The sequence below is a fragment of the Strix uralensis genome, chromosome Z (assembly GCF_047716275.1).
Source record: "Strix uralensis isolate ZFMK-TIS-50842 chromosome Z, bStrUra1, whole genome shotgun sequence".
Classification (NCBI taxonomy): Eukaryota; Metazoa; Chordata; class Aves; order Strigiformes; family Strigidae; genus Strix; species Strix uralensis.
In genome coordinates, this window is record NC_134012.1 from 37,162,709 (window position 1) to 37,188,817 (window position 26,109).

Consider the following 26,109-nt stretch of genomic DNA (forward strand, 5'->3'; position numbering starts at 1 on the left):
GTCCTTGTCCCCTTGGTAACAGTGCATCTCTGTATGGCAACAAGAGTTCATGTACCTCTTCATTTGTAATGGGAATTTGCAGAGATACAACAAACTGCCCCACATGGGTCCAGTGACTGCAGGACTGAAGTCCTGATAGCCATTTTTCTGGCTTGTAACACAAAGGGATGGACAGTGCATATGGCTATAACATAAGAGATGATGTTCAATATCTGGCACTGACCCACTGGGCCACATCGGTCATGTCATTTTCCTTTCAATTTTTCAATATCCCTTACTGCAGGAGGTGGACAGTTACATTTGTGGCCTTTACAGAGCCACAGGGGAAATAAGCTATTAGTAAAGGAAAAATACCCATTATTGTTCAAAACACCTGAACAGAAAGTCAGGTAGAAAATTCCCCAAGGGTGTATCTACCTCTGGTGTACTGCCAGAAAGATTATCGATGTTACAGTAAGGATTTTAATATATACCAGCTTAATGTGAGCAGATATTATCAAGGCACTAAACACACATTAAAACATGTCAGCTTTGAATCAGTAAGAGCTGAACTAATGCATAATCTACTCTAACTATATAAAAATCTGCATATGTGTACACCCAAGTATAATAAGGCAGCAAAGATTTTGCTAACTTTATTGCTAGAAACTTGTATATAAAATAATTTTTCTAGAGTTCTGGGTCTCATGCAGCTAAATATAGCTTGGTATAGTACAAGTAAACGCAGTCAAACCATCTCCATTATGTGGAGGTAAAAAATACTTCAGAAAAGAGACTCTAGGAGGAAAGGAGAATCATTTTTGAAAAGTGAACACCCACAGAAGATGTCAAAGGCTCCATACGGTCTCTCAAGTCAGTATATAGCAGAAAAGCATTCATTTTATATATCCACATGCTAATCTGAGCATCCTGATGCAGAATTTGGGTTTCTGACTAAAATTACCATGCTTGTAAATCAAGCCCCTGATGGTAGACTTAGCTACAAAATCTATTTAAGTATTATTTTAGGTTCGTTTTAACTTTTGCCTCGCAGGTTTCATGGAAAGTTGTTTCCTGATGCACATGCTGAGCTGTGATATTGGGTTTTGGTTTTGTTATGAAGGGAATAGTGGGGATGGCACACAGCCATAAATGAGAATATTTTAGAGACAAACACACTAATGAAGTGTCCTTGAAAAGTTAGACAGTTTATGCAACCATCTGGTTAATTCTTTGACAGCAATGTTTAAAGTAAGCAGCTTGTCATACTGATACAGCCTGTTATCTCTTCTGTTATCACTATATGCAATTAGAAACTACATTTCTTTTACTTCTGTATAAAAACTACTTCTTTCAGTGAATGAAATTCCAAAACTCTGTTGCCCATTGAAGTACCTGGCATACACAACTGTGCTTATCTTTTGTGTTACAACAAGGTATTTTAGCTGTAGGATGTCAGCATGCCAGTTCTGCTGGTGAACAATACTAGTGTTAATTACCACACATACCACACAGTTGCACACAACTTCTTGAGATAAGTCTCTTTCCAAAACCATTATTGTAACAACTGTTCTCATTTGTACAGTACAGAGTATTGAATAAGGCTACATGTCTATTGATGTTAACTTCAGATTTTCAAAATTCAAAATAATGCACATATTTATTTCTTAGCAGTACTTTCTCATTTTTGGCCAAATTGTGAAAAAAAATACAGGGATGGTTTTGAATGATAAAAGGAGGGCATAAATACAGAAATAAACAATTTTGAAATTCATATAGTATGCCATGTCACCAAACAAAAAGTGGTTATCAGAGTTGTTTGAAAACTTTAAGAAGAAAGCTTAAAGATTGGAAGGGAAAATGTCAGCTCATATCCTTTCAGAAACCTTTATCTAAAAACAAACCAGAGGTCTTATTTTAGCTTGTTTCTTGCACTGAATTGCAGTTTTTCAGTGTGTGGGATGGGAAAGTTTTTCAGTGTGTGTGTGAGGAGGAAAAAAGAATTCAGAGTGTTGATTTATAATGTTATAAGATGTGCATCCCTCTCTTGCAGCAGTTTTAAATCTATTTTTGATCCAGAAAGGAAAAGAGGTTAAAACACTACTAAAGGATTTTTTCAGCTCTTGACTTTTTTTCTTTTACTTTCCATGAGCCTCCCCAGTCAGGTCTATTTGTGTATGTGAATATAAAAGTGGTAAGACTTGATAACTTGTCACAATAAGTCATTTGTATTAATAATCAGTCTTATATTACTTCAAGCGGTGTTTGAGACAAAACTAGCAAGTATTTTAAATATGGAAGGACTTACGGAGCTTGTTATAGTATGAAAATTAAAAGATGACAAGTAGAAGACAACGGTGTAGTAGAACATGCATTTAAGAGAAATGTGTATCATTATTTTTGAACCACAGAGAAAATTTAGACAGTCTAAAGTCTTTCCAGTTGTACTTTTTAGGGCACTGCAGATGGACAGACTTCCTCCGCACTTATGTGATATTAAGTGGAGATCTAGAAATGCAGATGTGAAGGTCCCAAAGAAGTTTTAAGAGCTTTCACTCTGTGTCATAAAATATTAGTGAATACAAATGGTAATCTTTAAAGAGTTATTACAAGCCAGTTGCCCATAAGCACCCATTTGAAGATTTGAAGACTGATGTTGTGACTCTTCAAAAAAGAAACTATTTGTAAAAAATCATTAGCTCTATTTTACAAAAATCCACTACACTCCCTCTTTAGCATTTAGCTAGAGAGAACCCTGTTGTGCAGAACACACTGACTTACAACAACTGTTACTTACAGGTTTTCTGACATCTGGGAGGGAAACCCACAGTGGAAAAACAATGGGTAATACAAGAAGGTAGGTGAGCTGCTTGCGTGGGGTGTCAGGCCAGGCCAGGCTGAGAGGCTGGTCCTCATCCTCTTCATTCTGTAAGAAAAGTGGCAGTGAGCAGAATATTAAAGTGGATGAATGAGGTTAGGGATTCTTTAAGGAGGAGTCCAGAGGACTGTGCTGTGTTTCAGTGAGAACCCGTGGGGTCTGAAAACATTGCATTAACACCAAACCTACCTAACGACATTAGCTAGGACACAGTACAAATACTTTGGCCAGACTATGAGGTATCCCTCCAGACAGGCTGCCTGAGGACATGCGTCTGTGGCTATGCTGACAGTGATGCTGGTCCCTTGGGATGCACGGAGCAGTGTCGGGCCTTGTCCCTTGAGGGGAACCTTGTGCCTCTGATACCCCTTCCCACAGGTTCTCCCTTGGGATGTGGGCTAGCCTAGTCAGGGATCAAAACTGGTCACGGCTGCATCAATCCTGGGTGCACAGATAGGATAGGGAGAGGGAGGCAGGGAGTGGGGAGAGAGAGAGAGAGAAAGTATGTGTTTGTGTGTGTGTGCACAAACATATATATGCACGTAAGCACAATTATATGTGTGTATGTATATGTATACATACATCTAACTTTTTAAACTTCTGTAACTTAAAAAATTACTATTTGAGGGAGGGAGCGGGGGAGGGATATATTTTTTTATATATATGTTATTTTCTTGTTCATAGGACCATAGGGTAATTCAGGCTGGCAGGGACCTGGGGATCTCCACTGCTCAGCTGGGGGCATCAGACCAGGCTGTTCAGGGCTCTGCCCAGTCAAGCTGTGAAACCACCAAGGATGGAGATGGCCCAGCCTCCCGGGACCCCAGCTCCACCACTGGGCTGTCCTCATGGGGAAAAGGCTTCTCCTTATCTCCAGCCTGAGACTCTCATTTTTAGAGCAGCCACAACGCAGCAGTATTCTCAACAGCTTGGTGTTAAAACTAAAGGAAAGACATTCCTCTCCTGTTTGTGTAGCTGACTTTCACATCAATCTCTAGTCTAGTATTATGTGTTTGCTGTTCACCTGTCATCTCTATTACAGAGTAGGTGTATAGTGACCTCCAACGACAGAAAACCTTTTGGCTGCCACACACTTCTCTTTCCTTAGACTGCTTCTGCTAACAAAATGGAGCCCTCTCAGGCTCCCACAGAAAGCAAACAAAGTGAGCATGATTCAGCCTTTTGGGGGTATGTATCAGAGTAACTTCTTAACTTTTAACATAAGTAGGCAATGTCTCCAGAACTGCACATGAATCTAATTTATACTACAGAATAAGGCAACAGAAAAAATGGCCTAAATGGTTCTTTCACATATATGCAAACCTTGTTAAGCCTCTGGAAAGATTCCTAGAGAGCTCAGTGAAAGCTAAAGAAGTCCAAAAAAGAGTACCTCGTGAAAACTGTGTTTGCTTGAGAGCATGAGTGGTATGCAACTACTTCTTCATGTAGTGTTCTTGTTTTCTTCTTTTGCAAAAAGATAACAATTGAGAACTCAGTCCTCTCTGTAGTGTGCAAGTTACTCTTCCCATAGATTTATAATACAGGTTTCTTGTCAGTTACTCTCCTGTCTTAAGATTGCTTACATAAACCTTACGACAATATTATAAGAAGCAGTCATCTGAATGACCACATCAGTTATTTTTTTCTAAGCAAAAGAGTTGTTGATGAAATGTCAGCATATGTTGGTACTGTTCATAACATTCTCTACTTACTGCTAACTTTGATTGAAGAACAGGTCTTAATTATTCCACTATTATGAACTCCTGAATTGTTCAACTACTCATCTACACAAACTGATCAGCAAGCCCAACTCTTAGCTCAGGATCTTCCATCATGACTGAATCAGCTGACACCGATGGACTGGAACCAAATCCCTGTTTACCTCTTGACAAACTGGCAGACTGCAACTACTTTGACAGTTATGTGTTGATGTCAACAGAAGACAATACTTTGTTAACCTCCACACTTTGTGAAACTTCCAAGTTGCATGATTGCAAGATGACAGTAAAGTGAACAAGTTACAACAGGTATAATCATTAAAAGATTTTAAAACTGTACATAGGCACAATTTGTCACACTCCACACAGTACTTAAGAGGCTCATGAGCAGCACAAGAGGCTAGCTTTTGCTTTTACCTTTCAGCTCTTTACCAAAGTGGGCAGATGATCTATATTTCACTGCTGCAATTTACTGAAGCTTGACTTTTGGGGGACTGGGCTTGTGCAGGAGTTTGTGGGGCTACTTCCTAAAAACAAAATCTATTCCTTTTCCATGCCGGTAGATGCTGTTGGAGTGGGAAAATCAATCTGATATGGACGCTTAGTTTTGAAATATGAAGAGTGAGTTAAAATTTGAGCACAAGAGGACCAATTGAAGGGTTGCCTAGGTAACTTTCTGAGTGTCCTGTGTATTATTCAAGCAGTGGACTCAGCTGGAATAAAGCTCCATAAATGACTGCTTCATAAACAACACTGAGTGACAAAGTACTTCCTGAATTGCTGTCTTTAGAGATTAGCCATGATTAACAACCCTATTTAATCACAACAAAAGCTTTACATTAGTCTGAGTTTGCACATGAGTCTGCAAAATGTATGCAAATTAATACCCAAGTTGGTTCATGCAGTATTGTGCCAGTACACACCGTACTTCAACACTAGGCCTCATTCTGGTCTCATGTCTGTGTCAGACAGCATTGAGCTACCACAAGAACACGGGCAACATGAGTGGCTGTAGCAAAGGACCACAAAGAATTACATATGGAGATTGCAGATGTCTCCTGAGAAACCTTGATCCATCTGTTTGAGATCCTTTCACCTTCAGGTTTTATTGCCTCATCCCTCTCCCCAAGACAAATATCCCCAAAAGATAAGGCCAAACTTGAGCTCACAGTGCAGTAGGGCAAAACCCTTTTTCTCGCTTGTTTAACTCCAGAATGCATTACAGGTGCTACAGACTGGATCTCCATTTCCTATTTTGTAAATCAGAATCAGCATTTGATTTTCAAATGCTGACCTTCCAAAAATCAGTGGAAGTAAGGAAGTTCAACGTATTTGTAAATCTATCTTCCATGAATTTCAAAGCAATGCTGAACTATCCACTGAGGTTGAAGACATGAATGGGATATAATCTTGGCAGCTATAAAACCATGCAAATGTGAGTGTCATGCTCTGGACGAAGCAGCGATGATATAAAATGACTCAGCACGGATTTATGGTGGAGACTGTGTGCACTGTCTGTGGTTCCAGCCTATCTGCAATGTACATACTGAATATGCATTCTCACAGTTTGTAGAAACTCAGTCTGAAACTATAGTTTTGATTTATTTTAGTCTGTATGATGAAAACTCAGTACTTGCAATGTTCGGTATGATCGTCCTCTGCAATTGTTAAGAAGAAAAACGTAGTGATAACATGATATACATAGTGGAATTAAGTTGCCTAAACACACATATAGTGGTGCCATTTTATATACCTTCTGCTATCTCACTTGACCTTCACATGCTCCATCAGAGGTGGAGAATATTCTGCTCATTTCTGACATACTTGCCACCACTATGCAAAAAATCTCCATTTCTCTAGGCCAGCTCAGGTGGTACTACCTACCCATCTATATGCAAATGAGTCCTACCTCAAAACTCATTCCCTGTTATGATTCTGTAGCTAATCAGCTGTAAAGATACTGGCGTGAACATATAGGAAAGCTGCATCAGCTGACATTATGAACTGTGATGATAATCCAATATCCATGCAAAGTTTCATAAGAGCCTAAAATTAACAAAAACACAGGTCATATTATATATAGTCAAGTAAAACCTGAAGCTGTACAGACAATCATGGTTCTCCTATATTTCCAAGTCCATTTCAGTGTCTTGTCCGGAATATGCCAATGAACACACAAATATTATCAGTTTACTTATATTAATACAAATAGCATTAATTCTGTGTTCTGGATAGTCATTAAACACATCGATACTGTTCCTGGCAGAAATGACTGGCACCAGTATCACTTAACTGGAATGATAATCTGAAGAACTTTTCCCAGGCTACATTTAAAGGTTGATGTTTGGTAGGTAATAAGTGATTTGGGGGAGGTGAGAGAGGATAAAGTAGTGTAAAATCTCTACAGTTTTTTTATTATATGGTAAGATTGACTGGACTAAAGAGGACAGAAACAGCCATATTAAGTCAGACCAAACACACATTTAGACCTGTATCTTAATTCTGGCAATGGTAAGATACGGGCACTCTGGAAAGAAGTATTGGAATGTGGCATATTTTTTCATCTTCCACAAATTCATAGAATCATAGATTCATATAGGTTGGAAAATACCTTTAAGATCATAAAGTCCAACTGTTAACCTAGCACTGCCAAGTCCACCACTAAACCATGTCCCTAAGTGCCACATCTACACCATACCTGCAGGGATGGTGACACAACCACTTCCCTGCGTAGCCTGTTCCAAAGCTTGGCAACCCTTTTGGTGAAGAAATTTTTCCTAATATCCAGTCTAAACCTCCCCTGACACAACTTGAAGCCATTTCCTCGTGTCCTATCTCTTGTTACTTGGGAGAAGAGACCAACATCCACCTGGCTACAAACTCACTTCATGTAGTTGAGCCTCCTTTTCTCAAGTCCAAACAACCCCAGTTCCCTCAACTGCTCCTCATAAGACTTGTTCCCTAGATCCTTCACCAGCTTCATTGCTCTTCTTTGGATGTGCTCCAGCACCTCAATGTCTTTCTTGTAGTAAAGGACCCAAAACTGAACACAGTATTCAAGGCGCGGCTTCACCAGTACCGAGTACAGGGGGACTATCACTTCCCTAGTCCTGCTGGCCACGCTATTTCTGACACAAGCCAGGATGCTACTGGCCTTCTTGGCCACCTGGGCACACTGTCAGCTCATTCAGCCGGCTGTTGACCAACACCCCCAGATCCATTTCCACCGAGCAGCTTTCCAGCCACTCTTCCCCATGCCCGTAGCATTGTGTGGGGTTGTTGTGACTCAAGTGTAGGACCCAGCATTCAGCCTTGTTGAATCTCATACAGCTGGCCTCAGCCCATAGATCCAGCCTGTCCCCATCCCTCGTAGAGCCTTCCTACCCTCGAGCAGATCAACGCTCCCACACAACTTGATGATGTCTGCAAACTTACTGAGGGTGCACTCAATTCCCACGCCCAGATCATTGATGAAGATATTAATCAGAACTGGCCCCAATACTGAGCCCTGGGGAATACCACTTGTGACCAACCTCCAAGTGGATTTAACTCCATTCACCACAACTCGTTGGGCCCGGCCATCCAGACAGTTTTTTACCCAGTGAAGAGTATACCCCACCCAAGCCATGAGCCGTCAGTTTCGCCAGGAGAATGCTGTGGGAAACGGTGTCAAAGGCTTTACTAAAGTCTAGGCAGGCAACATCCACAGCCTTTCCCTCATGCACTAAATAGGTCAGCCTGTCATAGAAGGAGATCAGGCTAGTCAAGTAGGACCTGCCTTTCATAAACCCATCCTGATTGGGCCTGATCACCTGGCAGTCCTGCATGTGCCGTGTGATGGCACTCAGGATGGTCTGCTCCTGAAGTGCTAAGGCTTGGACAATAGGCCCAAGCCAGAGTTGACCTACAGATGAATCCTTTATATTTTATAACTGATAACCATTGTGCTAATAGGTATTATACTAAGTTATAGCAAACCACCTATTCTGATGTAAAAGTGGAAGTGTTGAAGCCTGAGCAACATGCCCTGAGCCAAAGCTGCTAACTCAGTATGTAATCGTTAGTGAAATATGTATGGAAGATGTAGCTATCTTGAATGTATATTTATCTTTGTGTGTGGATAAAATAACAGGGTCGTGGAGACAGTTGTCTGGCACTGTGGCCTGATGTGAGACCTTGTGCATAATCCAATTAGATAAGCAGGGAAACTCCCTTAGCTTCTCCCTTGAGCCCTGGCCAGGCTCTGGGGGAATCTAATGTGAGATTGAAACGAGATATTTCCACTTAAAAGAAAGGTTCCAGCTATTCTGGCTTGCTGATTTTTGCGTATATAAGGCTGGACCCGCTCACAGCGACTTTGGATGCCTCACCTACGGGTGGATGCACCGCACAGGATTTCCCACTTGCCAGGAAAGTCTCTCCAAATCCTCGCTGTAACCGGGGCTGCCCAGCGTCTGCAGATCTGGATGATGGTAACGTATGCAAGTGGTGATGTATCTTTCTTAATCACTATTCTCTCTCTCAGGTAGTAATGATTTGATGCATTACCCTGTATTTTCCTATTTGTTTAAGTGCACTATTCTGTCTTTTCTTATTGTATGTTTTTTGTATTATTCTATTATTTAGTTATTTCTAGTAAAATATGCCTGCTCTTTTCACTCTGGTGTCTGAGTTTAATTGGTATCCCTAATCAGCGAAACAGCTTCGTAACTTTCCCTGGCACTGAGGTCAGGTTGACGGGCCTATAGTTCCCCAGATACTCCTTCCTGTCCTTCCTGTATGTGGGCGTCACATCTTTTAACTTCCAGTCAGCTGGGACCTTCCCAGTTAGCCAGAACTGCTGAGAAATGATTGAAAGTGGCTTGGTGAGCACTTCCACCAGCTCCCTCAGTACGCTTGGTTGGATACCACCCAGCCCCATAGACCTGTGTGTGTCTAAGTGGTGTAGCAGGCTGCTAACCATTTTCCCTTGGATTATGGGGTCTTCATTCTGCCCCCTATCCCTGTCTTCCAGCTCAGGGGTCTGTGTTTCCTGAGAACAACTCATCTTACTATTAAAGACTGATGCAAGGAAGACATTAAGTACCTCAGCCTTTTCCTCATCCTTTGTCACTATGTTTTCCCCGGCACCCAATAAGGAATGGAGATACTCCTTAGCCCTCCTTTTGTAGTCAGTGTATTTATAGAAACATTTTTTCTTGTCTTTTACTGCAGTAGCCAAACTAAGTTCTAGGTGGACTTTGGCCCTTCTGATTTCTCTTCCTTCTTACTCTCATGACTTCCTTGTAGTCCTCCTGAGTGGCCTGCCCCTTCTTCCAAAGGTCATAAACTCTCTTTTTTTCCCCTGAGTTCCAGCCAAAGCTCTCTGTTCAGCCAGGCTGGTCTTACCTGATGGCTCGTCTTTCAGCACAGGAGGACAGCCCACTCCTGTGCCTTTAACATTCCTTTTTGAAGAATGTTCAACTTTCATGGACCCCTTTGCCCTTCAGGACTACTTCCCAAGTGACTCTGTCAACCAGGCCCCTAAACAGGCCAAAGTCTGCCCTCCAGAAGTCCAAGGTAGCAGTTCAGCTGATCCCTCTCCTTACTTCTCCAAGAATTGAAAACGCTCATTTCATGATTGCCATGCCCAAGATGTCCTCCAATCATCACATCACCCACAAGTCCTCCTCTGTTCACAAACAGCAGGTCCAGTGGGGTACCTTCCCTAGTTGGCTCACTCATCAGCTGTGTCAGGAAGTTATCTTCCACACACTCCAGGAACCTTCCAGACTGTTTCCTCTTTGCTGCACTGTATTTCCAGCAGACATCTAGTAAGTTGAAGTCGCCAAGAACAAGGGCTAGCAATTGTGAGACTTCTCCCACCTGCTTATAGAATATTTCATCTGTCTCTACACCCTGGTTGGGTTGTCTATAACTCTCACACCATGATATTTGCCTTGGCCTTTCCCCTGACTCTTACCCATAAATACTCAACCTCTTCATCACCATTGTCAACTTCTAAAGAGTCAAAACACTCCCTAACATACAGGGCTACCCCACTGTCTCTCCTTTGCCTATGCCTTCTGAAGGGTTTATAGCCATCCAGTGCAGCATTCCAGTTGTGTGAGTCATCCCATCATGTTTATGTGACTGCAATTACATCATAGCTGTCCAGCTGCGCAATGGCTTCCAACTCCTCCTGTTTGTTTTCCATGCTGTGTGCATTGGTTAGATGCACTTCAGTGGGGCTATTTTGATCCTGCCACCTTTTTCTGGGGAGAAGCCCTAATTCCTATGCAACTGTTCTCAGCCACTTCCATGGTTTCTAACACACCAACAACCCTTATGTCTTAGCTGCCACGTGGATCTCCATCCCCTACCTCAACTGAGATGTCTAAGGTGCTGTGTGCATTAGTACAGGAACATTTCAAATGTGCTCCAGTGTACTCAGCACATCATGGAGCAGACTGGAGAACCTCTCTAGCATGTCATCTGTCAAACACTGGTGTGCCTGCTGGTGACACCAGTCTCCGAGCCAGTAATTGATCTGGTGAGTCTTCCTGATTCTTCCCTCATCATTCCCTGCAACTGGAAGGATAGAGGAGAACACTACTTGTGTTCCTGATACTTTAACCAGTCATTAACAGTTTAGACATAACCTGCATTAGATCTTCATATTCAAAATAGTCATTAATGCATTTCTATGAAATTCTCATTAGCTGTCATAATTCTTTCCACTCTTTATTTATTGTATCCTCATTTTTTCTTGCTTGTGCTTGGGACTGTCTTTTTGTTACATATACATTTGCAGTGCTGAATATCCATGCCTAGAAGGGATGGACGTGGTACCTTAGTGCGTATTAATCAATAATGATAATAAAATTAATTCGCTAATAGAAAAAGGTTCCCTTTGCACATTCTACACCTTTAAACTACAAAAAATATAGATATGATTCCCTGTTCTCAAGAAATGTTATTACAATTGTTGTTTTGCTCCATGTTCTCTTTTATACATCTGTAACATCTTTCTACATAACTCATTACAAACAATGAAAAAGCTACAAAATCTTTGGACACTTCATCTTTGACAAGTTCTTCATCCAAGAATTTCTATCTAATACTTGTCTGTAATCCCATAGAAGAAATTTCTTACTGCTTTGCTCAACACAACTCTTCCCAATCTCCCAAGAAAATTTTTCCAAACAGAGGAAATGTGTGTTTTACATTATATAAACAATACAAACATATGGTGACATTTCATCAAAAACTATTTTGTTTAATAAACAACAGCTTATACCAGACTCCATCTGCCAAAGTCACAATCTAGTCACTGCTTCTAGCAACCATCAGAAAATCATTGTCTCCGTGCATACTTATGCTCATATTATCTTAGGAAAAACATTGCTTTTCTGCTGCAACATCAATCTGCGTTTTTATACTTTTTCCTGACAATAGGACAAAATGGAAAACAAGTACAATGAACCACCTCAAACTCATCTGAAATACTGAATCTGACACTATTTATCAACTAGTCTGTATTGTATAACAGCTATAGTATATGAATTACAAATACTATATTCTGGATTATTCTGTTAGACCAACTAATCTGAAGAGCTGAGCTATAAATTCTCATGCTTGTACATTTCTTATGTATTTTGACTTCTGATATCATTTATCTATACAGAATTAGGACTCCAGAAGAAAGGAAACTGCAGACAGAAATTATTTGCAGATCAATCTGCTTATGCTAAAGTATAGATATTGTACCACCTATAAAAAGGGAATTTCTTTCTTTGCCTGATAGTGTTGCAAAAGACTGCTGAGCCTTTTTTTTTTTTTTTTCTTGGAAGTGAAGAGCTCTGTACAACCCAACTTTTCATAATGATTGAATCAAGAAAAAATTATGATGTCTCAAAATGTTACCTGTCTCAGAGGTAAGTACTGATTTTCAGAACTGAGATTGATTTTTTTCTTTAGAATAGCAAATCTCACATTAATTTATTTCCCTAGAAAGTCAGAGGACAAAAGCCCTATTGTGAACAGCCTCAAGTCTCTGCTTTCTGTTTCTTGTCTGTAACTTGAATCGCTCATTTTTCTTCTCCTACTTATCACTTGGAAAAAAATACGTGAAACAAGGTGAGATAGTAAGTTAGTACAGTAGTATGCAATTTCTATGGGGAAACTAAGACAGAAAACAATGTCCTTCCTCATGAATTCTCAAGTAACATTCAAGGAGGGAGTAAAATTAAATCCCTGAGATTTCAGAATACATTCTGTATATATGGATGCTCTTCTTAGGGCAGCTAATTTGTATTAATCCTCTCTGCACTGTGAACTCACTGAATAGCGCTACCTTTTGAGTGGAGCCTATACGAAGGAGCAAGGCTCAGGTAGGTATTTGCTCCATATTCTTCTATTTTTGCTTGTGTCCTATCGGGCTCTTGCGCAAACACCTGAACGCACAGCTCCTGGAGCTTATATGCAGTTTTTTTACACCCATGTTACTGCCAGCACTCTTTGGGGAATTTGAAAAGAAACACTCAGAACGTAACAATCAAAACAGCAGTCAGCCCACCAGAAGTAACAGCTATGGTGTAATGGAGATACACCTGAAGAATAAGCCTGTATCTTCACACCATTTTTCACTGTCCTAGTTTTCAAGTAAGTCAAGCTGGTATACAGCAGAAAAAAATGTGGAATAGGCAACTCAGTAGCCTTGGGAAAATAAAGATCGATCCCTTTTGATGGCAATGTCATTCTCATTAGGTTACAAAGAGCTGTATCAGCAAACAAGATGCAGACATTTACTTTAGACTGAAAAAAGTGTTTGGGCTTTGGAAAACGTATTTTTAATGATCAAACAAATACCAGGGATGCTGGAATATATCATGGCCTTAAACAAAGGCTGCTCTAATCTCCTCTACTCTCTCTATGAAATAGAAATGATTAATATAGTCCAGAATCATAGCCTGAGACAGAGAACACAATGATACTCAGATTCACCTAATGCTAATTTGATGTAAATGGAGTAAGTACTCCAGGGCAGGGGACATCTGTTCCCACCAGGGCCTCTGTCCTAAAAAGCAGCACACTGTGCTGCTGCTCTTTGGTGTGGAAGACAAAATATGCTTTACCACACTGTTGCTGAGGTAAGCAGATTAGATCCAGTGAAAACAATAAAGCGTTTGTGGCATTTTCCTAGGACATACAAGTTGTCTTATATTTTCATGGAAAAGTTATCTCTGACATGGTTGGCATGTAAACATTTTCCAGTGGGGTTTCCATGGAAACAGGTAAAAGTGTGCGCATGTGTACGTGTGCGTGTGTGTATGTGCATGTGTGCGTGTGCGTGTGTGTAGGTGGGAGGAAAAGGTGTTATCTTCAGATTGGAAGCTATTTTTAGGAAAGCCACAGGTTAAAACCACTATGACTGAACACACTTAATCAAATGCCTGTTAAGAAGGTGGCAGGGGGGAGGAGAGGGGAGACAACTGGACTTCCCAGAAGGATCACTTCTCTGAAGGGCACCCTATAAAACATTTAATGAGATAGTCAGTGTCCTTTCAGTCTTCTTTCATTTTCTCATACATGCTTAGTACCACTCTATGAAGTTTTATATAACAGTCTTCTCCTTTGTGGCAACATGCTAAAGGTTAAGAGACAGAATACTTAAGTAGAACAAAATCCCTGAGGAAGACGCAATATCCAGCAGGAGGGAAGGCAATTTCTGGCTGCAAATGAAACAAGAACATCTTACAGACTGTATGGTGGGAAGAGGTATTGTTCCCTGCCGCCCTGGTTAGGGGCTGGGAAGGAGACCACAGCTGTCTGTCCTACACAGCTGAGGATTCCTGTTTTATCAAAGCGCAGGAGATCTGCTGCTGCTTACAGTGGGAGCAGGATTATGAGAGTTTTACTGTCTGGGACAAATGACTGGGTTTCTGGGGACATTTCCTGGAAAGCCTTTTTGAAATTCTGCAAGCAGCATCAGGACAGAGTTTATTTTGTTGCTCAAGGGCTTGGGCTAGCAAGAGGACAGCTGAGGTTCCCTGGAGGATAGTGGAGCAAGAAGAATGGAGTTAAGGGCCTGGGGAAAAGGGAAAAGCAACACAGTGGAGTTTGGAAGAGACAAATTAATAAATTAAAAGAAAAAAAAAAAAAAGGAAATAAAGTGAAATACACCTAGTTCATGAAACCTTGTGAAAGCCATTAACTGACAGTCCTGACATTACATTAGTCTTGACAAGATATTGACTGTCTTGTGTAGTGTTTCAGCCCTGTGAAATTAAAAAAGAGGGAAAGGACGAAAGAATAAGCTTCAAAAAAATATAAAGATGACAAAAAAAACCCTAAACAAACCAGGAGAGGTATAAGGAAAACTAAATCATGGCATTTTGAATATTATGTTTTTTAAAGAGAAGTTTAATTTACAAATATGTGAAAACTACAATACAACATAAAAGCATTTTTTTCCCCTTTTCTTGCAGTCTTAGTCTGAGACCTTCCTTTCACAAGGGTCCTTTGGTCAACATCATACTTTTAAAAGAATAGGGGTTTTATAAGTAGGATGGATTTATTTGCATATTCTCTTTGTACTAGTGGAACATACAATTTTTAGTGTACTTTCAGATAATTCTAATACAGAACTTCATGTTACTAAAATGCTTGTGTCTAGGGATTTAGACCCAGGCAGCATCATCTGCACCGGTGAAAAGTGAGGAAAGCCCACAAATATGATTATGCTTGTTTTGCAAGAGGGAAAAACATGAAGACCATAGTGGAACTTAACAATGGAGGAGAAAGAATTAGATCCCTATGCACATCTTCTGTATCCTCACTGCAAACATGTTTTAGGAATACTTGATGACCTGCTATGTGAGTACACCCATTTCCCAGCCCATAGTTTTCAAGACACTTTTCTCCCCCAAAGGTGTATTTGCGCTTGGTTCCTCAAGATGGACAGTGTCTTTAATTTTCTCGGTTCTAAACGATCATCACTGGGACATGAAGGCACTAATGATAAGTTTTCTTAAGAGATTTTCTAAACAGCTCTTGTGGATCAAAAACTCTATCTTTGGACATATAAAAGTGGAAAACTGGAGAGAAGTAATTTTATACTATATTTCCAGATTCTGATATTACAACACTTCCTTTTTCATCAGAGCAAGGAAAAACCGTCAAAAATTCAAGCTGCCAGACTGAATTCTACTCATGGAACAGAAACAAATTATGTTCTAAGTGTAAAATGGAGAACACTTGTTCACAAAAAGAACATTTTCAAGAGTATTTGTAGGTCAAGGCTGAGCTGTAATGGGTTTGTTCTTGTCACTCAGCTTTAATGAGCGAATTTTTGAAAGAGAAACTATTGATGAGGACTGGCTAGCATACCATCCTGTGCCTTCAGTATTATTTCCCTGAACAGAGCTGCTCTTAGAACTGATACCATTGTCTTTGAAGAGTTACTATTTCCTAGGGGTATGTAGTGTCTGCATAAAGTTTGGAAAAGCTAGAAAGAAGGCTTGGGAGGGCAAAGACAAATTCTTTTCCTCAAATTCTAATCTTCATCAAAGGTCATGTGAATGCTGGGTGTGTGATTCTGTTGTTGCCTACACTTCTATAAATCAGGAGTAATCCTACTGGTGTTCATGAGGTCAATATACAAAGCAGAAGGAAACTCAATAGCCCAGTTTTAGCTTCAGAGTGATGCCACAGCTTGGGAAGGTGTATCAGGAAACTGTGCACAAAAAGTTAGGCAATACATTGAGGAAGGGTCCCTGTACAGTATAGAGTTGGCAGAGAATCTCACTGTGAAGTAAGGTCCCAAGTATCACAGAGACCTGTTTATTTGTTACATGGATGAGTAAACTATTTTTATTACAACTTCTCAAAAATTCCAATAAATACTTTTAAATTACAAAATAGGTTCCAGTATATCAATAACTGAAGAAGCCTGAGATATCAGCAGCTGTCAGATTATCACTGAAAGAAGACAAAATTAGAAACGCCACTGGGGAGGAACACGGCATAAGCCATCTCAAAAAGTTATTAGGAGATTGTTATTTTTTATTGTGACAGCAGACACCTAAAATCCTTTCTTTCAGACTGATGGAGCCAAATCTGCAGAATCACTCCTCCACCAGTTACAGATCTCTCTGCTTGTTCCATCTTGACATCCGGATAAGGTTAAATAATGTATCTCACCTCTGATACAGCACAATAGTTTTTCAGAATGTCCTAATACTTGCTGAAATTAACATAAAAGTTCCAAACCCCACCTCACTGTAAGTTTAAAATATCTAAAGGGAGATGAGAAGAAGACATTGCTGAGTAATGTACTCTTGCAGTAATCTTCCCTCCTTACCCTGCAGTTGCTTGAAATTGAAACCATTGTCTTGAATGATGAAGCTGCTTGATCTTGCAGATTTCTGAACAAGCTTAGAAACTGCTTCATTACAATGCAAACCAATAGCACATGGACATTGCTGTGAGATGTGATTGCTTAATATTGGTTTTCCTTCACTGTTTTGACTGAACAATCTTAGTGGAAAAAATCTTACAAAGCAAGGCCAGGTTTTTTTTAAGCTACTGAAGTCTATTAGAGTCTATCAGAATTTTCATATATCCCACAGATTGATTCACGTACACCCTAACAGGTTACACAAGGCTATGTCACTCTTACTGACCTTTGAGAACAGAAGTCTAAAAGTCACTCTGCTCTGGACTTTTATTCTGAAGTTAAAAAATAGTCCAAAGACATATTTTACTGCAGTGGTGAGGTTGGACTCTCAGAACACTATTCAAATGGATCTGAAAATTGCTTTCCTTACCTTAAAATGTTGAGTATTAGAGTGCAATGCTGAGATTTTATTTTACATATATTTCACCCATCTCACTTACATAAGAGAAATTTTTTGTTGGGCTGACAACAATCTTTAAGTGGCATGACAGTCTGAACGACTTAGAGTGACAGAAAAGGTAATTTAATATTCTACTGTGCTTGCCTTTCCATGGGAAACTGTCCTGGTTCAGCTAGGATAGGGTTAAGTTTCCACAGCAGTGGGGGGGAAGCTCTAGCCGGGTTATTCAATACCATGCTGACGTTGCCTCTGGGCGCCCAAGCGCGGGAGCGTGGAAGATTCAGTGAACGTGTGTGTTATGTGATCTCTCTGCTCTCACTGCTGTATCGGTATATTTCTTGCTCTGTTCATTGTTATTACTGTTATTGCTATTGTTATTGTTGTTGTTTGTTTTGTTGCTGTTGCTCTGTTGTATTAAGCTTCTCCTTATCTCAGCCCCAGGGCTTTGTATTTCACTCCCTTTGTGGGGGAGGGGCAGCGGCCACGTGGTCTCAGACCCCGGCAGGGGCTAAACCACCACAGAAACTCATTATCATTACCGATCATTCAGAATATCAAAAACTAACCATCTCTTTTAGATTCTTGATGCTGATTCTCAATTTCTATTCCCAGCGACCAAAATTATCTGCAGTGAAGAATTGATGCTATCTGCCAATATTTGGTGCACTAAGACACCAGCTGGCCAAAATCATGTCATTTTTCCACCTCCAGCTGTGTGAACAAAACAGAAACTTTGCCCAAAGACTCACCCTTCTACACCTTGCAGTGTTTTTTCCCAGTCTTGCAGAAAAAAATGGATAACCTCTCCCTGTAATAAGTATGTTTCAGTATAAATTATGCTCCTTGTGAGGAATAATTGTGTTTAGGAAGCAGCCAGCAGACATAAACACACTCTGTTACTTGTATACCACTTCTAATTTTTTCTGTGGCTTGCAGAACCTTTCAGGAAAAGAATTTCACCTACAGTGACATTGCTTAAGTCATGAAGAAGGCAAGATGATCTCTGACTTGGACTAACAATTTTGTTAAATGTTAAGTGAAAGCAACTAAAATATCAGAACCTAAACCTGGGATGATTCAAAACAAAACATGGTCACTGCCATTTTTACATGATTTTGCTGTATGTAAATGCAAGACAGCTCATCCCACTTTTAATAAGGGGAAGTTCTTGCTATGGTATAGACGACTGCTCAGTCAGCTCTTGCAATAACCTTTCTTGTGTCACTATAGCCTAAGGAGAAGGCTAAGAAGTAAACTGTAGAAACAAAACCGTTATAAACACTTATGTATTACTTTTAACAGACTCTCTACGCAGGTTTTGCTGTCTCAGTCTAAAAGAGCAGTGCCAAATTTAGCAAAATCAATTCACCAGCATTTTTCCACTTGTTTGCCTACTTGGTATGGAGCTGGTATTAATAAAATTTTTAAAAAAACAAACCAAACCATTAAATAGGCCCTTGCAGGGTGAAATTTTGCAGTCAGCTACTCTTAAGAATTACAACTTACTTAAGAAATAAGCTAGTTCAGCTGTATTGGTATTTCAGTAGCCATTGTGGAAGTTAGACACACTTATGCAGTTACTTATTATCTACAAAAGGTATATGCTAAAATAAATACATTTAAGTGTATAATTACTTTTTTTTGCAGATTTTAACCGTATGCAACACTAGTATACTATATCTCATTCAGCTTAATTTGCTACTTGTCTCAAGATAACGGAAGGCAGGTTGGAGAAGTTTATGTACAGCTCCTCTTTTATAACTTCTTTTAACTATCCCATGAAGTACATGACACACTACCTTCTTAAGAGAAGAGATTTTGCGCAATGTGATGATAATCAGACAAGCAATTTCCATCAGCTATATTTAGGGATGTGAACACCTTATCTGATAAGTAAAAATACATTTCCTGAACGAATACATTCCAGACTACCATCTTACCTTACAGTGAAGGGCAGGAGACCAAGAGAAGGGCTTTCATGTATGACAAACCATATGCTGGGTTCAGTTGTAAATGAAGATTAAATATATTGTAGACAGTTAATATTAACTGCTTCTTGCCATTAATTATGCATATTTCCAGTGAAAAGCACTATCAAGCATGCAATATGGACATAAAAAGAAGAATAAAAAAAACATTAACCTCTTCTTCAACGTTATGGGCGATTCCATTCTGCACTGGTCCTGAATCACTTGGTGGTGTTACTGCAACTTCCACTTTTGCACTTTTTTCTGAGGCATCATCCATAAATAAAGAGTGGGAAAACAACAGAACATTAAGAAACAAATCAATTAGTGAAAATGCTGTCATATATTCAGTCTGAGCAAATCATCTAATACTGAAGGTAGACCAACATCTGCCATTAACAGAGAGACCAAAATTCCATCTTCCCTTTGACAGCATATATTTTGAATAAAATTTTTACGAGTGGTGAGCTTGCATTGAAGAAATTATTCTAATGCTACTCATGTCCTAGAAAAAAATATATTCTTTGCAATATTCAGTGCTATTTGTTTACGCTAAACTCAATGAGCCTAATACTTCAGGTAAAAAGCAACATATAGAATTCTCCCCAGATATTAAAGAATGCAACATGTTGCATTTACAGGTCAGGGGATATAGAATCATAGATTCGTATAGGTTGGAAAATACCTTTAAGATCATAAAGTCCAACTGTTAACCTAGCACTGCCAAGTCCACCACTAAACCATGTCCCTAAGTGCCACATCTACACCATACCTGCAGGGATGGTGACACAACCACTTCCCTGCGTAGCCTGTTCCAAAGCTTGGCAACCCTTTTGGTGAAGAAATTTTTCCTAATATCCAGTCTAAATCTCCCCTGACACAACTTGAAGCCATTTCCTCTTGTCCTATCTCTTGTTACTTGGGAGAAGAGACCAACATCCACCTGGCTACAAACTCACTTCATGTAGTTGAGCCTCCTTTTCTCAAGTCCAAACAACCCCAGTTCCCTCAACTGCTCCTCATAAGACTTGTTCCCTAGATCCTTCACCAGCTTCATTGCTCTTCTTTGGATGTGCTCCAGCACCTCAATGTCCTTCTTGTAGTAAAGGACCCAAAACTGAACACAGTATTCAAGGCGTGGCTTCACCAGTACCGAGTACAGGGGGACTATCACTTCCCTAGTCCTGCTGGCCACGCTATTTCTGACACAAGCCAGGATGCTATTGGCCTTCTTGGCCACCTGGGCACACTGTCAGCTCATTCAGCCGGCTGTTGACCAACACCCCCAGATCCATTTCCACCGAGCAGCTTTCCAGCCACTCTTCCCCATGCCCGTAGCATTGTGTGGGGTTGTTGTGACTCAAGTGTAGGACCCAGCATTCAGCCTTGTTGAATCTCATACAGCTGGCCTCAGCCCATAGATCCAGCCTGTCCCCATCCCTCGTAGAGCCTTCCTACCCTCGAGCAGATCAACGCTCCCACACAACTTGATGATGTCTGCAAACTTACTGAGGGTGCACTCAATTCCCACGCCCAGATCATTGATGAAGATATTAATCAGAACTGGCCCCAATACTGAGCCCTGGGGAATACCACTTGTGACCAACCTCCAAGTGGATTTAACTCCATTCACCACAACTCGTTGGGCCCGGCCATCCAGACAGTTTTTTACCCAGTGAAGAGTATACCCCACCCAAGCCATGAGCCGTCAGTTTCGCCAGGAGAATGCTGTGGGAAACGGTGTCAAAGGCTTTACTAAAGTCTAGGCAGGCAACATCCACAGCCTTTCCCTCATGCACTAAATAGGTCAGCCTGTCATAGAAGGAGATCAGGCTAGTCAAGTAGGACCTGCCTTTCATAAACCCATCCTGATTGGGCCTGATCACCTGGTAGTCCTGCATGTGCCGTGTGATGGCACTCAGGATGGTCTGCTCTGTAACTTTCCCTGGCACTGAGGTCAGGTTGACGGGCGTGTAGTTTCTCAGATACTCCTTCCTGTCCTTGTATACGGGCATCACATCTGTTAACTTCCAGTCAGCTGGGACCTTTCCAGTTAGCCAGGACTGCTGAGAAATGATTGAAAGTGGCTTGGTGAGCACTTCCCCCAGCTCCCTTACTAGATATATATATTCAACAAGATATAACTGTTGTAATACTCTAACCCCTGCAATTAGTAAAGTTACTTCCAATCTGTTATCATGCTCTTTCTCATGCAACAACGTGGGAAAAAGTTTAAATTAATTGTCTAATAACATCCAATAACAGAGGATGAACTTTAAAATAGAATCGTCCTATAGTCCTTGTGCTAAACATTTATAGGAATTAAAGGGATGAAATTATGCCTTTGGTTTCTTATGGCAAATTTATTCAAATTGATTCTTACTTTGATTATCTTGGAATTCTCTAAACAGTAATTATCTCTTTAAGTATGTACTAGATAAAAATGTCAATGGCCAAAAATCCCTTGGACAATATAAAGTTATGGGGAATAGCAATATGAAATGTCTAACTCAAGTTCAACATGCCTTATGCTATGCTCTTATGCACAGAAGTAAATACAGCTGTCTAGTTACATTACTGCTATCCTGAGATTCTTCTAAATTAAAAATCTGAGATCACAGCCACAACGCAGTGCCAGACTATCTGTAATTATTTCAGTGCATGTGTGTTGTCTCTTAACCCTGCAGCCAGCATTATGGCTTATTAACAGACTGTCCCATCCAACTGCTTGATTCTGGAAGCAAATAGTATCTAAACATAGCACAAGGTCAGAAAAAGTGTCAACTAATAAAATGATTCTGCTTTTATCAGATACATTGGCATCTGGTTTTCTAATGCAGAGAACATGCCAACGTAAAGTAGAGAGAGCAGGACACAGTACAGATTTTCTTTTAGTGTAGGAACTTTTAAACTAAAATACAAATTCTTAACCCTAATGGAAAACCATAGTAAGCTAATTTTGCAGTTAGCATAGATGGACCTAAATGATTCTCAGCAAGTAGTAGATAGACAAATCAAATCTTAAATATGAAGGTTTTTTCTTTTCGTGACAAGGGTGATACCACAGAAAACATATTCTCCTAGAGCAGCTCAATAAATTAATTAAATTTTCACATATAAACTGCAGGGAAGTTTTGTCTCTATTTCTGTCACTTCAACACATATCCAAAATCAGCACTGCTTTTTTATTTTCAGCTTTGCTGGAAGGCTTTCTAGATGCCTTAACTGTCTTTTTCTTCTTGCACTTAACTCCTGTCTCATCCACAAGTTTCATACTCTTTTGTACAGGGAATCAGAATACTTTACTAAGATAGCATAAATGAACTAGAAGGAGAAACTAATCCTTAAGGATTTGCAAGCTAATTAAACAGTGAAAAAGGCCCTAAGGAACAGGTTATACGTCTGTACTGCTGCACTCACCATGATTAGCAGCTCCATTCTGCCTTTCACTGTCTTCCACCTGGCACTTCTTTTTGGCGATCTTATGCAGAATTGATGCCCTTTCCTTGAACTTTCCTAGAAGAAAGCATTGTCATTAAAATGCAGCCATTTTGAGAAACAAAGTTTCTTTGCCATAGCTTAGGCTCCATAAATCAGTGTTGATAATCCATTTTCATCCCTCCTCAAACAGCAAACATGTTATTAAAGACTATCTGATGTTCCCATATATACTTTTTTTCTTTTTAGTGGAAAGAAAAATGTAATTTTATTTTTTTATTCTGAGAACTCAGTAACAAATTGAACAAGAAATTGAAAACAAAAGCTATTAATTTTCTTCAGAAGCAGTCAGTAAATTTTCACCTATAAAAGTGCTGCTGTAGGATTTCAGCCTAAACAGAAGATGAATACAGATGAATAAAGATATTATAAACAAACACAAACAGTTTCAGGTCTCAATTAGTGGTACAGTAACACAGAATTTCAGATGAACCCATATATTGCATCATGGTGATTGCGGTCAACTTTGTCACTTTGCACTCAGATATGTGCCTGTGACTTCTACAGATACTTCAGAAGGGGAAGAAAAAATCTCCAGAACATGTGATTTCCATACCAGCTTTTCAAAGGTAAATTTTCTTCTCAAACTGCCAGGTATTTTTTATCTTCCATGATGTTAACCATGCAGTTCATCATCTAGACTGTCTCCAGAGCTACTCATTCCATCCTAAGAGAGATCCCAGGTCCTGTCACTCTTTTCTGATGACTGAGTCCAGATGACACATTAAAGCTAGGCAATGTCAAACATGGCAAATATTAAGTGAAATTAATCTTTCCTCTACATTGGTTGATTTTTCTATGTAAGGACTCTTTAGACAGCTTATGACAGCCTATGTCATGTAGAAAGCTGATATCTGGCTTTCTTTATTGTTATCCTCATTGCTATTGCTCTTTAAGTCTTTTTTTAATCTTTTTAAAACTGTAACTGATGGCTATAGGAAAGTACACTCCTAATTAAGAACGCTATTACCATACAGGGCCCGTGACTGTTTTAATTCTTCATCTCCAGTTAAAAAAATCAGTTGAAAACTGTTGGTGTCCCTGCAGCAAAACCAGCACAGGCTTAAGACCAAAAGATATTTCAGAGGAATCACATAATTGATTAACAGTGGGAAGTAACATTAGAAATCATGAATGAACTCAGTTAGTTGGATAACAGTCACTGTTTCCAAGCTAAAACTAAAGGTACACAAGAATAAATCATTATTCAAGAAACAAATCCTCTCTTTCCTTGTCACGATCAGAAGCTTCAAACATTTGTACCAACACTTTTGTATGTGAAGAAGCATATGCACAGTGACTAGCAGCTATCATTTGCTAGGAAGTGGAATTAATTTGTCAACAGTAAATCACTTGGAAAGTAATAAAAATACCACAAAGATTTAATAGCAGTTCTGTAGTTTCAGCAGCCCCTATCTTTTCACAAACACATCATGCTCAATAAAAATAATTAGCTATTCACAATATATTGCAAATATTATCTTTTTTGGTACATGGTACCTAGAGTAAAATTGCCTGCAGAAAAGTATCTAAGCATAGAACACAATCATAAATAGTAAACCATCTCATTATTTCAGTGCACAGGGTCACTGGCAGAGATTTCAGTTAGAAGGGGAAGAAGAAACAAAAAGTTAAAGAAAGAGAGAGAAAGGGAATTGCTTGGGATATCAGATAAGAGAAAGAAAAAAACAGAGGAAAAAATGCAAATAATATTTCCAAATATTTTAAGCTGAAATACTAGGAGTCAAGTCTGTTCCTAACTTCCTTTGAAACTCTAGGGGCATTTAGAAAAGGCTTATCCAGAAGCATGTGTAGATACTGAAAGATGCCTGCATAATTTTCATACAACGTGTATGTCAGTTTGCTAAAGGATTGCTTTAGGTTTCAGACTCCAACTCAGATTCATATGTTTGAGAATTTGGCTTGTGATGCCCCAAATATACAAATTCATTTCTTTGCAAGCAATGCAAATGACGCAACTGAGACATTTTCTAAGAAATATCTGTGGATCCATCCATGTCTCCACCTACTCCAGGATGGTGTAAGACCTTTTAATCTAAGGTTAAATCAAAAAGTTAAAGTGATGTAGAATTCTACAAGAAACAGATCAAGGCCGGTGATTAGCAAAGAAGGTAGCTTAAAACTAAACTGGTTTTATTTGAATATATGCAAACAAATCAGTATTATATAATATAGATATGCCTTGATCTGCATAAGTGACTCCAGCTGGCATTAGTTGGCAGAGATTCTCCTCCTGATCAAGGATATATTAAAAAGCCAATCCTTTGATGACAATCTAAATTGCAGATTACAGATTCCGTAGGTCAGAAAAGCCTTTGATTTGATAGGAAAATAGTTAATCTTCAGAAATTCACTCATTAAAAAAATTCAAGACTTTACCATTTGTCTAGTTTTCAGTCTCTAACCAATTATTACATCTATGCATCTATAGCCAAGCTTTCATGAGTCTTAAGATGCCATATCTGTGGCAGTTGAGTAGTCTGAACAGTTCCTATCAGTCCTGCTCGTGATCAGTTGTGGAACACAACTAGTGGGTCACAACTGATCAGTTCCAGAAATCCACCTCACATGTTTTCTCCTTTAACTTTAAAATCTCGCAAAAGCATCAAATGAAAATATATGCAGTTTTGTCATGTTGTAGGCTGTTGGTGGAAGTTACTTGACAGCACAAGATTACTGAGAGGGTCTCTTCCCATCTGCTAGGGTATATTTTCTTTCCCAGTTGGGCCTGATTAATCTGCCATTAGTTTAAAGTCCCTTTCAGCCCAAATAGGAACAAACAAAACAATAGAGATCAGTTTCTAAGATCTGGAGCACAATGGCCCTCTGGCCATTAGGCTGTATCTGATTGTGTATTGTGATTTAACCATTACTTTTTGTCTCTGATTGTTCTGATGTAGCAGCAAGAAGAGCTGTGCTTGTGCTTCTCCACCAGAGGACTGAAAGATCTGCTACCTATCTTCACTCAGCGTTTGAGGACCTGGAGATAAGGATCTACTGTATTAGAAAAAAATCCATGGATTTTTAACTGGGTTTACATATTCCTGTGACTAACTTTCTGTACAAAATGTATGAAAAGCTCAGTCAAAAAAGGAAGAGAAAGAGGAAAACAGATAATACAAATAAGTCTGATGCAGAGTGATAGCGATTATCCTTTTGAAAATCCAAACAGAAAGTACAAAATATAGCACACTTTTATTCAAATACAG

The 26,109-nt window shown here is 39.6% G+C and overlaps 1 protein-coding gene across 4 annotated transcripts in view; it reads right to left on the reverse strand.

Annotated features, from left to right (window-relative positions):
* The window catches only part of SLC24A2 (solute carrier family 24 member 2), a 120,442-nt gene that overhangs the window by 14,063 nt on the left and 80,270 nt on the right, over window positions 1–26,109 (reverse strand). For all 4 annotated transcript variants that reach the window (XM_074856191.1, XM_074856189.1, XM_074856190.1 and 1 more), the window contains 3 exons: window positions 22,802–22,897; window positions 19,557–19,645; window positions 2,777–2,905 (listed from right to left, as the gene is read on the reverse strand). In XM_074856191.1, coding sequence (XP_074712292.1) covers window positions 2,777–2,905; window positions 19,557–19,645; window positions 22,802–22,897 — 314 coding nt within the window. The remainder of the gene's footprint in view (window positions 1–2,776; window positions 2,906–19,556; window positions 19,646–22,801; window positions 22,898–26,109) is intronic.